Source organism: Scardinius erythrophthalmus, assembly GCF_964197995.2.
Source record: "Scardinius erythrophthalmus genome assembly, chromosome: 16".
In the NCBI taxonomy this organism is placed as follows: Eukaryota; Metazoa; Chordata; class Actinopteri; order Cypriniformes; family Leuciscidae; genus Scardinius; species Scardinius erythrophthalmus.
In genome coordinates this window covers 4,604,539-4,619,816 of record NC_138236.1, presented here as the reverse complement: position 1 = coordinate 4,619,816, position 15,278 = coordinate 4,604,539, and the positions used below count along the sequence as shown (strand labels likewise).

The following is a 15,278-nucleotide window of genomic DNA, read 5'->3' as shown; positions in this document are numbered from 1 at the left end:
CCGTGACACACCAAGCCTACGCCGGTGAGCGTCTGTCGGGATAGTTTTTGCGACATTACGTATACGTATACAGAATTTCGTACATGAGCATAAAATGCATGATTTTAAGGATAAGGATGTTGCTTCTGTTGACAGATTTTCACTGTCTAAAATTACAAATATCATTTGTGTACATTTATTTTTAATAATGATTTGATTTGATTTGATCTGTTACATGTTACTATTAAATTAGGCAAAAACATCTCTTGGCCTGCAGTGCATATAACTCTATATTATTTAGAATTTAAAGGGATACTTCACCGATTAGCATTAAGCTTTGTATCAGTAGAAACCTGGTAGTATTTTCAAATGATTGTGCTTCCCTCCCTCATGTCCCCCTGAGATGAGAGATTTCTGTATTGTGTGTCTGGAAAAAACCCTTAAATCGTCATTTTACGTCATCAGAGGCTTTTTTGGCCAGAGGCGAGAGACTACAGCCAGTAGGAGGAGCTCGTCCCGCATGAGTTCAACCCGCCCATAGGGGGATCTCACGATAAAACGCCGTCTTTTCAGTTTCATGTCGACTAGTAGCCTAGTTGTATCATTTCTTCCGATACTGCCCTCTGTAACCGGTAGGCGTGGCTTGGGAGTGGCCTCGTAGGACAGCGAAGCAAGTGCATTCTGGGAGTTGTTGTCTTTCATCCACATGAGCCAAAAATAAATTTTCTGGCTTTTTTCAGTCTAGAAGGCACCAACTTCTAAAATAATTTCACATTTCTACTACATAAATGACCCAATTTAAATACACATTCATCTTTCCAGTGGTGAAATATCCCTTTAATTCATTGAGCATTTCAGTAACATCTGAGCATTTGATCAAGGTCAGCTTAAAATGTTTCTGGTTTCTAAACTTCTTGTAGCGTCCGCCTGTAGCGTCCAGTGTAGACACGGTGTCAGGTGCACATTTGGAGCCAAGCATCAAATTTCAATATAATCCTTGCACAATACCAACATAAACAAATAAATGGCATGAATTAATAAAGGCAGATTAAATCCAGTGTGCCGTTTTTACATTCAAACCCACACAGATGAAGCCGTCAGAAGCGGCTCCATCTAGTACGGTTCAAATGGACTTCAACATGCAGGAATCATGCAGCCATGCACTGATCATGTGACAGACAGCCGAGTGTGTTAGTGCAGGAATCTCCACACTTAAAGGTTTAGGATCTCACAGCTTCTTTGGAAGCATTTCTCACAAGATTATAATATCAGGCTTTCAGACACGGACGATGATTATAATTTCATCCAGGCGACCCACGTACTGTCTCCTGTCTGAAAGCACATGTTCAGCAGCTCACTGTCATCATGCGTGTGGGACAGACAGCAGGAAGTCAGAATACCTGATAACTATCCATATCGTCGTCTTCCTCCTTCTGCCAGGAGAGAATACAGTCTGTCACACACTCTGCTGAACTGACTCTCACGTGACTCTAAACGCCCATTCACACAGATGTTAAAGTGCCCCTATTATGTTATTTTAAAGATTTCTGATTTTGTTTTGGAGTCTCCTACAATAGGTTTACATGCATCCAAGCTAAAAAAAAACAAAAAACTTGGATCCATGGTGTTTTTGACCTTGGATCATCTCTCAATGTCTGAAATGGTTTGATAAAGTATCCGGTCTCTCTAAATCCCTCCTTTCTGAGAGCTTACTCCCTGCTGATTGGTCTGATGGCCTAGTCTGTTGTGATTGGTCTACTCTGCTCAGTTTGGTCAGATGGCCTAGACTGTTCTGATTGGTCTACTCTGCTCTGATTGCTTGGTCTGATGGCCCAGTCTGTTGTGATTGGTCTACTCCACTCTGATTGGTCTGATGGCCCCTAGACTGTTGTGATTGGTCTACTCTGCTCTGATTGGTCAGATGGCCTAGTCTGTTGTGATTGGTCTACTCTGCTCTGATTGGTCTGATGGCCCAGTCTGTTGTGATTGGTCTGATGGCCCAGTCGGTTGTGATGGGTCTACTCCGCTCTGATTGGTCAGATGGCCTAGTCTGTTGTGATTGGTCTACCGCTTTGTCTAAACGAAACGGCCAGCACCATATCTGAATTTGAGCTCCGGATCATCCTCAGCACTTGATACACAGTGATCCGAACTGTAATGATGGCTTTGGTTTTACCGAATAAATCTCATCCTTTGGAAGTGCATGCAAAGTGGATTTGCTATCATGGATTTGCAAACCTACATAGGTTTGACCAGGAAGTAAGACTAGAACTACTGACGATTCGTTTCAGGCAGTTCAGATCGGTTGTTCTTTTTATAATAATATTTTTAATAACATTTATCATGTTCTTTGAAACTTATCAGACCTTTTACATTCACAAACAGCTATATAACACACATAATAGGCAATTATCATAATAGGGGCACTTTAAAATGAAGCAATGCATCCTTACAAAGCCCTTCATGTTGAAAATTGAGAATGAAAGGACAAAATCACAAGTGATCAATCAATTATAACTTTTTTGGGGGTCATGTTTCCGGAACCGGCATTCAAGAAAGATGAATACCAACCATATCAAGCTGTTGAGTACAAGGAAGGGATATAGTGGCAACAAACAGGAGCTTCAAACAACAACATCAACAGCTTGATTTTCACACTCCATGTGAAGGACTCCTCAGGGATGCATTGTGTCATTTTAACATGTTTTCACAGTTGAATCAACATTGAACCAAATGGCTGAAATTGAAGGCATAATTGATGAACTTTGCAACATTGAACTGAACTAAATCAATATTGAATTGACTTGAGCTGAATAATGGCACTGTCTTCTGTAGAGCTGCTTATATTTTCATAAATACCAGTGATGCGCGGGTTGATCCGAAATGAGCGGGTGCCTGCGGTCACCCGCGGTTACGAGTCATCCAAAAATATTTTTAATGATATTCGGGTCGCGGTCGGTCGGGTCGTTTGAAATAAAGATGCCAATTAAACCTTTGTAATTGATATAGTTCTAGACACAATTTTCTATGAATACGTTTTAAATTTAACTTTATTGGCTGAATAACTGGCGCGAAGATGACGCACAAGCTCAGTCTGCAGGTAGAGATGGAGGCGGCAAGAGAAAAGGTGAAGACTGGGGAGTGGAAGCTCCGCAAATACACAAATAGAAAGAGCAAAGTGTGGGAGACATTTGCCGAAATAATGAAAGATGATGACCAAAGTGCTGTTTTTGTCATGTGCACTTCTTGCGATGCTATTTACACATTTGATAACCACAAAAATGGCACGACCAACCAGGCACGGCGCCAGGATTCCAGTTTTGGATAAGCCAGACCAATTGTGGGTGGGCCTTAAATTAAAAACGTTAAATAAAAATAAAATAAAAAAACGTTATCCAATCACTGCTTAACCCTGATAAAAAAATATTGACTAATATAGCCTACTGTTATATTATCTGTGCGTATACATAATATAGATTTTAATAGCTTGATGCTCTTTAAATATTGTGTTGCTTTGTAAAAGTAAATCCGCGATCGCTCTCCATGGTTCTGACCAAAGAAGAGAGCTTTGGAATCTCCATTATGCATATACCTGGGCTGCATTTTCCGATAACATTGTCTCTTAGCGCGCTGCGATAAGGTATACTACCACTAAAGGTATATCATTGCTAGGCGTCTTCAGGGCTATCATCCACTCGCGAGGCAGAGGCGCTGAGAGGCAGAGGCGCTGGCGCCCTCCTAGCAACGGCGCTGTTTTTGGTAAAACATGATTTTGACGACTTCCTTAAGTTTTTGTTTTATAGAAAACTCTTTTTAAAACATTTTCGTTTTGTATAAATTGTATCTTAATTTTGATAGCAGACAAAATAAGGCGCCGGTACGCGATCACTGCATGTGAACTGGAGGGCGCCGAAACTCAACTTGTACCTCGCAGATTTGATAAATATAGGCTATATATTACAGAAAGCTTGAAATGTCTACTTTTAAACGAAAATATTCAAACCAAAATAAATAGGCTATACTCTCTGATTATGTAGGCTAATCCATATGTGCATTTCTCTCTGGCGATCATGGCGAGTCCGCAATCTCCGCATTGTCAACTTCATCTTTGCAGCGACACAGAAAACACCAGTTTATTACTAAACAATTAAATGTCTCCTTGCTAATTTAGACACATTCATAATCATTACTTTAACCGGTTCTTTGTGGCAAGCTTTAAGCGTGCGGTCATTACGCTTATTCCTGTAGGCTATAGCCTTTAAGTAATTAATTTAATATAAAGGGGCGATTTGTTCACGAATGGCTTAAATGAACAACTAGTCGACAAGAAAAAAAAAAGGAGGCAGCCCTTATTCCACATATTTTCGAACCAGCAGGCCATCTGGGTTGGGCGAGCGACCATGAGCGGAGCGGAATATTCAGAAATGCGTTCTCCGTTCACGAGCTCTGATCGGAACAAACCAGAACCTTAGTGTCTGCTGAACTTGCGCAGAAACATCAAAATAGACATAGCCAGCTTTTTAAAATTGTTTTTAAAACTAAACATTTAGACTATTTTAGTACAAATGAGCTTTGACGATTTTTTATAATTCTTGACAAAATTAGAATATTAAGTTATATTAAGACGGTACGATGAGCATTATAGCTACTTTAAAAAAAAAATGCGGGTCAGGAAGCGGGTCGGGTACAATATTTTCTTTTTCGTTTTTTTGCGGTCCGAGTTGCGGGCGGGTTAGTTGAAAACGTCGGTCGGGTGCGGTTTGTTTATACATTGACCCGCGCATCACTGATAAATACCAATTGGTACATAAGTGGTACAAATTGTATAAAATTATACTTTGATGTCACATTGCAGCATTTCTTTTCTCTTTTTCCTTTTTTTAAACCAGATTTGTATTTCTATTTTAGCTTTTTTTTTTATTTATGTGGACACAAAGTGATATTTCTTGCACTTTCGTAAAAAAAGAAAGAAAAAGAAAAAAGTTACTAACATCTAACATTTTAAGTAAATGATGCTCCAGTTTAATGTTATTTTAATATCATTCATATACTATTATAGTTTTTGTTAATATTTTGAATTAGATTTTATTTTTGTATTTTCATTTTAATTCAGTTTTAGTAATTCTGTTGTGTTTGTCATTTTTATTTTCTTAAATATATTTATATAGTTCAGTTTTAGTTAATTTAGTACTTCACCTTAAACTACACAAAAAAGTAATGATAGAGTTTCCGTTTGCTCCAGATTGTGCTCTAACAGTGTGTTGTGTCCGTTGTAATCACCTGATAGCTGTCCAGAGGTCTCTGTAGTTTTGTGGAGCGAGCGGAAACACAGCCGATAGAGACGGACAGAACGGCCTCCACCATCAACGGCAGAGTCCCCGAGTGCTGGACCGGCTGGACACACACCTGAAGCCTCCGAGAGTGACCCTGTGTGTGTGGACGAGAAACGCTAGTGTAAATGGAGAGCATTTTGAAATGAAAATGCCGTTTTCAAATGTGTCTGGATGAATGTAGCCTTTGTCAGCTATGATATTGTGAATGTGACTGTCGAACCTGCCGCAGCTGAAACACGCCTCCAGTGCTGATGTCTTTGTTGGGATGCAACTCTACGGACGAATACTCGCCCTGCTCATTCAATTCCTGTATGGAGACCCACAGCTCTATCCTACGAGACACTTCACTCCATCTGTCAAACACACACACACACACACACACAGCTGAACGCACGTCTACATGTATGAAAGACTACCACGATACCAAACGTTCAGTAGTCCTTACCAATACCAGTACAATGTCATGGTCCTCTGTACCAATTTTGCTAAATGTTGAAATGAACACTAAAGCGGACATGAACTGGCTTTTTAAAAAAATATATATTGTTGTCTGAGGTCAACTTATGACGTTCGCTTGGTTTTTACATTCAAAAACATTAAAATGAATAAGCAATAGGGTATTTTCTACCCTGGTTTTGAGCCTAGCTCCTGAAACGCTCGGTTTTTATGGGCGTGCCGCATTGAAGACTTGGAAGTAAACGCCCACTGCTATGATTGGATAACAGTTTTGCATATTATAATGAGTTTCATTTAATGCACAAATTGGTGGGCGGGGCTAAACAGGCAGTGTTGAAGTAGGCGTTGCTGTTCTTCTGCGGAGGCAGGGTTTGATACCCGTTGACGTCATAGATCCCCACTGTGCCTGGTGTCAATAAAAGCTTTTATTGGACTAATAAGGAAGTTTTCAGTTTTTATATTCTAATAGTATGATGACCTCTTATATGTCAAAAGCTCAAGGAAAATTGTATTTCTCAGTTCATCGCCCCTTTAATTAAGATTAATAAATGGCTTTAAAAGTATTGTTAGTTCATGTTAACTAATGTAGTAAACTCATGTTAACAAATGAAACCTTATAGTAAAGTGTTACGAAAATAAATAATGAAAGGCACCGCTGCACATTACAGGTAACAGAAAGAGTGGCAGGTCTACTGCACTTTCACTGCAAGACTTGATGCTTAGATCTACAGTATTTTTTGAAATATCAGATTTTTTAGTCCCGTCACTTGCTGGTTATTACAATGCCAAACGTCGTAATTTCAGATTCAGTCTTGCATTTTAATAGAGTTGTCAGTCCTGAAACTTTGCAGTGTATACTTAACAGCTTTAAAAAAAAAAAAACCTTTTATTAAAGTTTATTAAAACTTTTTATTTTAAATATGCATGGGAGTGTTTTGAAAGGCTGGTATCGTATATTGGCAGTATTTTGTATAAATTATTTATCCATGCACATCATATTTTTTTTTATTCATGTGCCCTTGTAATCTTTAAATAACTTTGTCTTTCTCTTGAAGTGACATCTATTCTCTTCTCTGATGATGTGTTTACTGACAACCTGTCACTCACATGAGATCCACCAATAGCAAACCACAACCATCCAATCATTTCCCCATGGATAAAATCAAGTCTCAGCCTACATTTGTTCTTGTTCGAGAAGCTGTATTACTCAGATATACGGCACATTAGGGAAGAAAATACCATCGCAACTTCCATTTCATGCCAACTTTAAAATGTAAGCATGTAAAGTACATTTGACAACACTAGTCTACATGCATGAAAAAGAGTGAGTGTATCTGTAAGTAAATGCACCTGTCTCTGAGCGTCCGTGTCTTGGCCTGCAGTGCATCGAGCTCCCAGACGGAGCGGCCGTTACCCGCGTACCGGTGACCCCAAACCTCGATGGCCAGAGCTCCATCTGAGATGAACTCCAGAAACTCCTCCGTCACATGCACCACGAAATCCTGCCAACACAAGCAGAAACGTATTATTTTTACAGGTTCTGAAGAGAATCTGAGTGCTTGATTGTGCAAATCTTGATGCTACAGAGGTGAAAGGGTCCATGTCAAAACAGATTTGCACTCTTATTAGATTTACAGACACTCAACTAACTTGGTGTTAGAGGTGTTATCAGATCTCTAGGAGCACTAGTAATAACAATAAATAAAACAATAATAATACATAAACAATAAATATTACAAATAAATAAACAAAAACCTCTTTTTTGCATTTCACCTTCACTCGATCTTGTTTCATCACTAGAAGCACTAGTAATAATAATAAAAAAAATATAATAAAAAATAAATAAATGAATAAAACTAGTGTGTTGAGCTGAAATACATCCGGTTTCACCATATATATAAGTTCATATTGATGGGTACTTTACAGGGCTATTGTAATTAACTAAACTAAAACCATAATAAACATTTTTTGTTGCATGACAAAAATAAAAATAAAATAAACATTAGCTGAAATAAAATATAAGAAAACATTTTTAAATCTAGTTGCCAAATTAACACTTCGCATTTTCATTTAGTTTAACTTGATGTACTGAAATAACTAAACCTAAAAATGTATTCATAGACATTTTTTTTTTAACTAAAATGGCAAAACCACACAACAAAATTACAAAATGGAAAATACAGATATAAAAAACATTCAAAATATGAATAAAAACTATAATAGTATCTGAATGATAGTAAAACAGCACTGGCTCTTCAGTAAATGTCTGCCGTGTGTTACCCTGCAGTGGTGGAAGCGCACAGTGGACTCGGCGTCGGGGGTGCGCGGGGTGGGCGTGTCCGGGCTGATCACGGGCGGAGCCACAGCCGGCTCTGACTGTTCCCAGAAGCTGTACTGACAGAACACGAAGTTGGACAGGTTGAGAGGCAAACCAGACGCCTCTCGGATCCGCACCTGACACAAGGAGAACACTACAGTGAGTGTTTATGACAACACTAAACCAGGGTTACTATAGTTAACTCAAACTAAAACCATTAAAAAAAAACATTTGAATATAACCTAAATAAAGTAAAACTTGTTTGGTTTCAGCTAGTTACTAAGGCAACTAAACCTAAAATTGAAATAAAAATTAATAACAACTAGTATACAGACATAAAAAATAATAAAAAAACATAAAAAAATTACAAAATAACAACTAAATTATAAAAAATACAACTAAAATGAAAATGGAAATGATAAAAACAGAAACTAATTCAACATATTAATAAAACTTCAATAGTATTTTAATGATACTAAAATAACACTGTTTGTTTGCAGTTCTGCACAATTTGGCCAAGAAATTTGTATGTGTATATATATATATATATATATATATATATATATGAAGAGTTCAGATGCAAAAGCCTCTAAGTGCCATCTGAAATTTTCTTGAAGATTACCTGTTAATTGTCATTTAAGTGAAATTACTGAATTTAAATATACGAGCTTGATAAAAATGATCATTCTAGAAGAAAATTTCAGATGGCACTTAGAGGCTTTTGCATCTGAACTCTTCATATATATATATATATATATGCAGAGATGAGTTTGATCAAATAATTGAGTATAAATTGACAAAATACTGAGCCCTTTACCCTGCAGGTGAGTTTTCTGGCCATGTGGACGATCTCTCCATTATTGTCCATGACCTCGTATCCGCTGCTCTCGCTGGAATTCTCGGAGGAATCGTCTCCTCCCGCCAGACGCTCCGGCACGACTCCGCTCACACGGACCAGCTCCACATGCAGACGACCGGCGACCTGCCAAAGGAGGACAACACGGGTAAGAGCGACGGCGTTTAACAGCGGTTCAACAGGTGAACATGTGGATTCTGCTCACCTCTCCCTGCTGGCTGATGATGGGAACCGCGTACTGCAGCTTGACGTCATGAAACAGACACTCCAGGAAGACGTTTGCTACGCCGATGAGGTTGTGATTCTCTTGAGCTTCATAGAACGGATCTCTTGTCTTACTGTGCAGCTGGTTAATCTGGTAAAAATGCAGGAAAAAAAGTAATTTTTACAGAAATGTTCATATATTTGTGGTCGGTCTTTTATGCTCACCAAACAAGGCTGTATTTATTTGAGCAAAAAACAGCAATATTGTGAAATATTATTACAATTTAGAATAATTGGTTTGAATATATTTTAAACTGTAATTTATTTCTGTGATCGAAGCTGAATTTTCAGCATCATTACTCCAGTCTTCAGTCACATGATCCTTCAGAAATCATTCTAATATCCTGACTTGCTGCTCAAGAAACATTTATGATTATTATCGATGTTGAAAACAGTTGTGCTGCTTTATATTTTTGTGGAAAATGTTTTTTTTTTAGGATTCTTTGATGAATAGAAAGTTCAAAAGAAAAGCATTTATTTTAAGCATAATCTTTTGTTACATTACAGATTTTTTTTACTGTCACATTTGATCAATTTGATGAGAATAAAAGTATACATTTCTTTTAATTTCTTACCACTTCCTGTGTGCCTTCCCTCCAGTCCCTGTAGTGGTCTCTCATGTCCACTAGTTTGTTCTCTAATTTCTCGATGGTCCAAACCTGTGTTCCCTTCCCTTTACGTCGCACCTGGATCGCTGGTTCACTGACTATAGCGCCACGCTGGGGTTAAAATTATTGCAGTACATCAATTTAATATTACAGAGGAAACGATACAAAGACTATCGAATGCATTAATGAAAAACATAAATAAATCAATGAGTAAATAAATAAACAAACATGTAAATATATGAGAAAAATAAATAAATGATTAAAAAAGTTTAAGTTAACCAATAATAAATAAAGTAAATAAATAAGTAAATGAATAAATGAGTAAATAAGTAAATATTAAATGAATAAGTAACATAAATAAGCAAATAAATAAATGAATAAAAAACAAATAAGTAAATAAATAAACAACTGATTAAAAAATAATGTAAATAAATTAGTAAATAAATGAATAAATAAAAAATGAGAAAAATAAATAAACGAGAAAAAACAAACAAATTATAGAAATAAAAAATAAGAAGAATAAAAACAAAAATAAATAAATAAATGAGTAAGCAAACTAATTAATAAAGTAAATAAATAAGTAAAATAAATAATTAAGGAAATAAACAAATGAATAAATAATGTAAATCTGTAAATAAAGGACTAAATAAAAGAATAAATGAAAGAAAATAAAAAAATTCTAGAAAAAAAATAAACAAACAAGTAAACAAATGAATAAATAAAGTAAATAAACAAGTAAATGAATGAATGAATGAATGAATAAGTAAAATAAATAAATAAGCTAACAAATACATAAGTAAATGAGTAAATAAATAAATGGGTAAGAAAACTTTGCCGGGTGTCTCTTTGGGTGTCTGTATTGTTTGGTCTTGTCCGCTGGTTTGGATAAAAGCGTCTGCTGAACGAAGGAATGTAAATGTGTGTACTCTCACCTTGCGGTTGGCGCTGAGGTTGGCGGCTGGTATCTGCAGCGTGACCTGGTAGTCAGTGAGTTTGAGCATCTCCTCGGACAGGAAGTTGGCCTCTCGCACCAGTGCGTTTGCTCTCACCACCTGCTCGCGCAACCGAGACAGACTCTGGCGGAACAGCTCGTCCCTGGAAAACACAGAGGCACATTCACTCGAGAGACGACGACACACTAGCGGACCACTAGAAAGCATGGCTGGATGAATGGAGCAAAAATGTCCAGGGAATGTTAAATGTGAGTGTTACAAGGATTCACTTCTCTGTGTGAGAATGTGTGTGTATGTTTGGGCGAGATAGAATGTGAAATCACAGGTTGTAAACAATATGAATCTACTCCCAAACCTATTGAGCTGCCTATGTCGGCAGCATTTTAGGGCTTCATAGGCACAATCTCCAACAAGAAGGCTGTTTCAAAAAGGTAGACAGGATTATGTCCTGGATTACATCCAGTCAGGATTTAAAGGTACAATATGTAAGATTTTTGTAATACAATATTCAAAAACCACTTCAACAGTGTGATATATTTCATGAAGTTGTTCATGCAAAAAATCCCAAGGATTTGTAAATCCAGAGAAATTACAGTTTTAAATAATGGCTCATCCCTTGTCAATGTTGCATATCATTGACGTAGATATAATACTTAGATGCCTCATTATAGGCCGTTTCGATTGCCGCTAATGAGGTATCTATGTATACGTATGTATCTATGATACAATATCTAGCCACGGCCACGGTTGTGTCGGTCAGTCATCATGGTTCACGATTATTGATTGGCGAGAACAGAAAATCCCAAAAAACATGAACGTAGATCAACTGAGACAAACAGAGAAATAAAACAAGTATCAATATCAGCGTGGCGTTTTCAGGATGGAGAGAGCTTCGCGACAAACTTGGACTTGATCTGTCGACAGAGACTCGTCGCTCTTGCATGTGTATTATAGACAGGTAAGCAACTATATATTATTTATTGTACACATATTGCACTTTGTTTGTACTTCAGTAATGTTTCTTATCAAGTCTGGTGACCAAGTCTATGGAAATGAAATGAAATGCAGTAGCCTATGTGTTGAATAAAAATATTTACAATTTAGCCATTATTTGCAAATACTGTGGGTTGGTTCAAATGTACTTTTAGTATGATTGTTTTAAACGTGTAAAACTGTGCAGCATTAACCCACCAAATCATTTGACAAATAGTCACATGTTAGTAACATAGTGTGATCAGACGTACAGGTAATACAGAAACAAATGTATTAGCTGATAAATAATTTATATGATTGGTAAATTCCATAAACCTCTGGATGGTGAAAACGACATCTCCCATCGTTCCACTCTCCTTCATAGCGTCATCACGCTTCGCCTTAGTTATTGTTTTGAAAACGCGTGGAAAAATGACAGACTGTGCCTTTAAAGGCCGAGTTCTCACCTCTCCTCCGTCCACAGCCGCTCTTTGCTGTGTGTGGAGTGTGTGGGGAAGGGCAGGCGATCGCTGCTGCAGCGCTGGTGCTGCGACACCTTCTCCGGGGAGAGCCGCTGCCGCAGGGACTGAAGCTCCCGCTCGTACATCAGACGCTGCTCCTCCAGAGCCAGACGCTTCTCCTCCAGATACTGCTTCTCCAGCACCTGCACCACGTTCTGCATGGGGTCTGTGTGGAGACACGGCCACAAACACACACGCTGATACATCTAGAAATCGGTGTTACTGTCAACTAACTGTTTCTGTTATAAACATAAACATAAAGTAAATATTAGATGTAAAACTTAAACGGAAATTAGAAATATTGCCTCGTCAACTGACTGAAATATAATAAGTTTAAGGTAAATTAAAACTGAAGTAAAGATAAATAGATATATTTTTAAATAGCTAATAAAAATGGCAAAAGCACATAATAAAATTAATTAAACTAAAATTAAAATGAAATAGGAAAGCATAATCAATACAATACAATACTTACTATAATACAATATAAATAATACTAAAATAACACTGCTATTAATGGCTGGCTTTCTCCAGAAAAGAAACACTACCTTAGACATCCTTAAAACAAGATATATTTACTTGAGCTAGATATTAGGGTTTGTTTTCAGATAATATATTCAGAAAATATAAGTGTTGCATTGGGAGATTTTTTTCCACTTGTTTGTACTCAAAAAAAAAAGATAATCAGGTACATTTTAATTTATTTAGTTTTTTATTTAGTATTTTAGTGCTGGCAAAAAAAAAAAAAAAAAAAAAAAAAAAGTTCATAAATATATTTGTATATATATCACACATATATGTGTGTGTGTGTGTGTGTGTGTGTGTGTGTGTGTATATATATATATATATATACAAATATATTTATGAACTTTTATGTTAGATGCGATAAATCATGATTAATCGATTTGACAGGACTAAATTATTTATATATTAAAAATAATATATTTTATTTGAATATATAATATATTTTAATATATTTAATTTTATTGCATTTTCATAATAATGAGCAATGAGAATACAAGCAGGTAAATTCATTTTGTTATGAGATGTATACAGTAGATGTGATAATCAGCTAAATTTAAATAATTGTTTATTAAAGTATATTTTATTTATATAGTATATTTTATATATTATATAATGGTATAGTTACCATTTATTTTTATTGCATTTTCATAATAATTTGCAATGAGAATTCAAGCAGGAAAATTCATCTCGTTATAGGTATGTATAGATGTGTTTTATTCTCCATATGAATGATACTGTGAAGCAGAATGCCTCATGCATGTCTCTGTGTATTGTGTAGTAAAGGCTCTAGTGTGTACCGTTGTTCCCCAGAGCTTTCATCATGACCTCCATCTGTGCAAACTCGTAGCTGTAATCCTGCTCGGACGAAGCCTCGCTGGCCGTCTCCACGTCGGCCTCCACGAAGCTCTCGCGGGAACAATCCCTCTCCATCTCCTTTAAGCGGTCGCGCCGCTTGCGCTTCGGCAGGTTGATTCTGAGGACGACACGTTCACTCTGATGAACCTGTACATGTACAGGAGGACGCCTGGATGTGCAAATCTGCATTTTACCTGAAGAAGTGGTTGTTTCCCCACAGGATGCGATCTCCGTGCCACAGGTGAACCTTGGAGTAGAGCATTGTGCCGTTCACGCAGGTCCTGTGCAGGAAAATAAGGTTAAAACATCACAATCAGAATTAAACACAACATTTGATTGGATGCAAAATGTATTTAAAGGAACACGCCGACTTTTTGGGACTTTAGCTTATTCACCGTATCCCCCAGAGTTAGATAAGTCCATACATACCCTTCTCATCTCCGTGCGTGCCGTAACTCTGTCTAACGCACCCACCGCTAGCCTAGCTTAGCACAAACACTGGAGGTAAATGGCTCCAGCTAGCATTCAGCTAGCATCTCCGATCTTCTGGCTGTGAACTCCTCTGTGAGCCGAGATTTCGTCTATCATCTATGGGTGGCAGGTCTTTCTCTGTTATAGCCCCTAAGCTATGGAACTCTCTTCCGTTGGCTCTCAGGACAACAACCACGTTGTATGAATTTAAGCATAAACTCAAAACACATTTGTTTAATCAGTATTATCAGCCATGAAAATGTTAATTCAACATAACACAGTCACATTGTTAACTTGGTACCAATAATCTACTGCATCTTTACTCCAACTGCCCACCATGCTGTCTGTAATTAATGTTTGTTGCCTCTGTTTTTATGTTTGTATTGCAAATGTAATGCGATTTGCAACTGCAATCGCTCATTACTTGGACTGGGCAACTGTCCTTTGTCCGTTTGTCCGTTTATTTGTAAAGTGCTTGTAATTTACTGTCTTATTGTCATTGTGAAGCGTCCTTGAGCTTGGGAAAGGCGCTATATAAATTAAACATATTATTATTATTATACAGCTCCCAATAACAGACAAAATAACGCCAACATTTTCCTATTTACATGTTGTGATTTGTATAGTCACAGCGTGTTCAAATAACAAGGTCACATGAGACACAGCCATCTTCTAACCGTATTTTTTTGTCACTTATTGGGAGCTGTATACTAGCTGGAGCCGTTTACCTCCAGTCTTTGTGCTAAGCTAGGCTAACGGTGGGTGTGTCAGACAGAGTTACGGCACACACGGAGATGAAAAAGGTATGTATGGACTTATCTAACTCTGGGGGATACGGTGAATAAGGTAAAGTCCCAAAAATTCGGCGTGTTCCTTTAAAACACGCAAATAAGACAAAGGCACAAGACTGTGTTTCTGAATTCTTTAATGTGGGAATGAACATCCCATGAAGAATTGCAAACGACATGACAGAAAAAACAGTACAACATAAAAATGCATATATATTTATATATTTTAAATTGCAAAACATTCAGAATAATCAGTGTTGTTATTATTAACTAAAACTGAAAACATTTACATTAATTGATATAATTGTTAGGCAACATCTCTCATTTTCGTTCAGTTTAATTTAAGTTGAATTGCTAAAACTGAAATAAAAATATGAAAA

General features: G+C 37.1%; 1 protein-coding gene across 3 annotated transcripts in view; it reads right to left on the bottom strand.

The window, feature by feature from the left end:
* Positions 1–15,278, bottom strand: part of kif13a (kinesin family member 13A) — an 86,107-nt gene that overhangs the window by 16,997 nt on the left and 53,832 nt on the right. For all 3 annotated transcript variants that reach the window (XM_081388787.1, XM_081388788.1, XM_081388789.1), the window contains exons 16-27: positions 13,834–13,920; positions 13,582–13,757; positions 12,206–12,425; positions 10,746–10,908; positions 9,781–9,924; positions 9,147–9,296; positions 8,903–9,067; positions 8,049–8,222; positions 7,119–7,270; positions 5,533–5,665; positions 5,260–5,406; positions 1,380–1,412 (exon numbers count right to left, since the gene is read on the bottom strand). In XM_081388787.1, the coding sequence (XP_081244913.1) occupies positions 1,380–1,412; positions 5,260–5,406; positions 5,533–5,665; positions 7,119–7,270; positions 8,049–8,222; positions 8,903–9,067; positions 9,147–9,296; positions 9,781–9,924; positions 10,746–10,908; positions 12,206–12,425; positions 13,582–13,757; positions 13,834–13,920 (1,744 nt within the window). The remainder of the gene's footprint in view (positions 1–1,379; positions 1,413–5,259; positions 5,407–5,532; positions 5,666–7,118; positions 7,271–8,048; positions 8,223–8,902; positions 9,068–9,146; positions 9,297–9,780; positions 9,925–10,745; positions 10,909–12,205; positions 12,426–13,581; positions 13,758–13,833; positions 13,921–15,278) is intronic.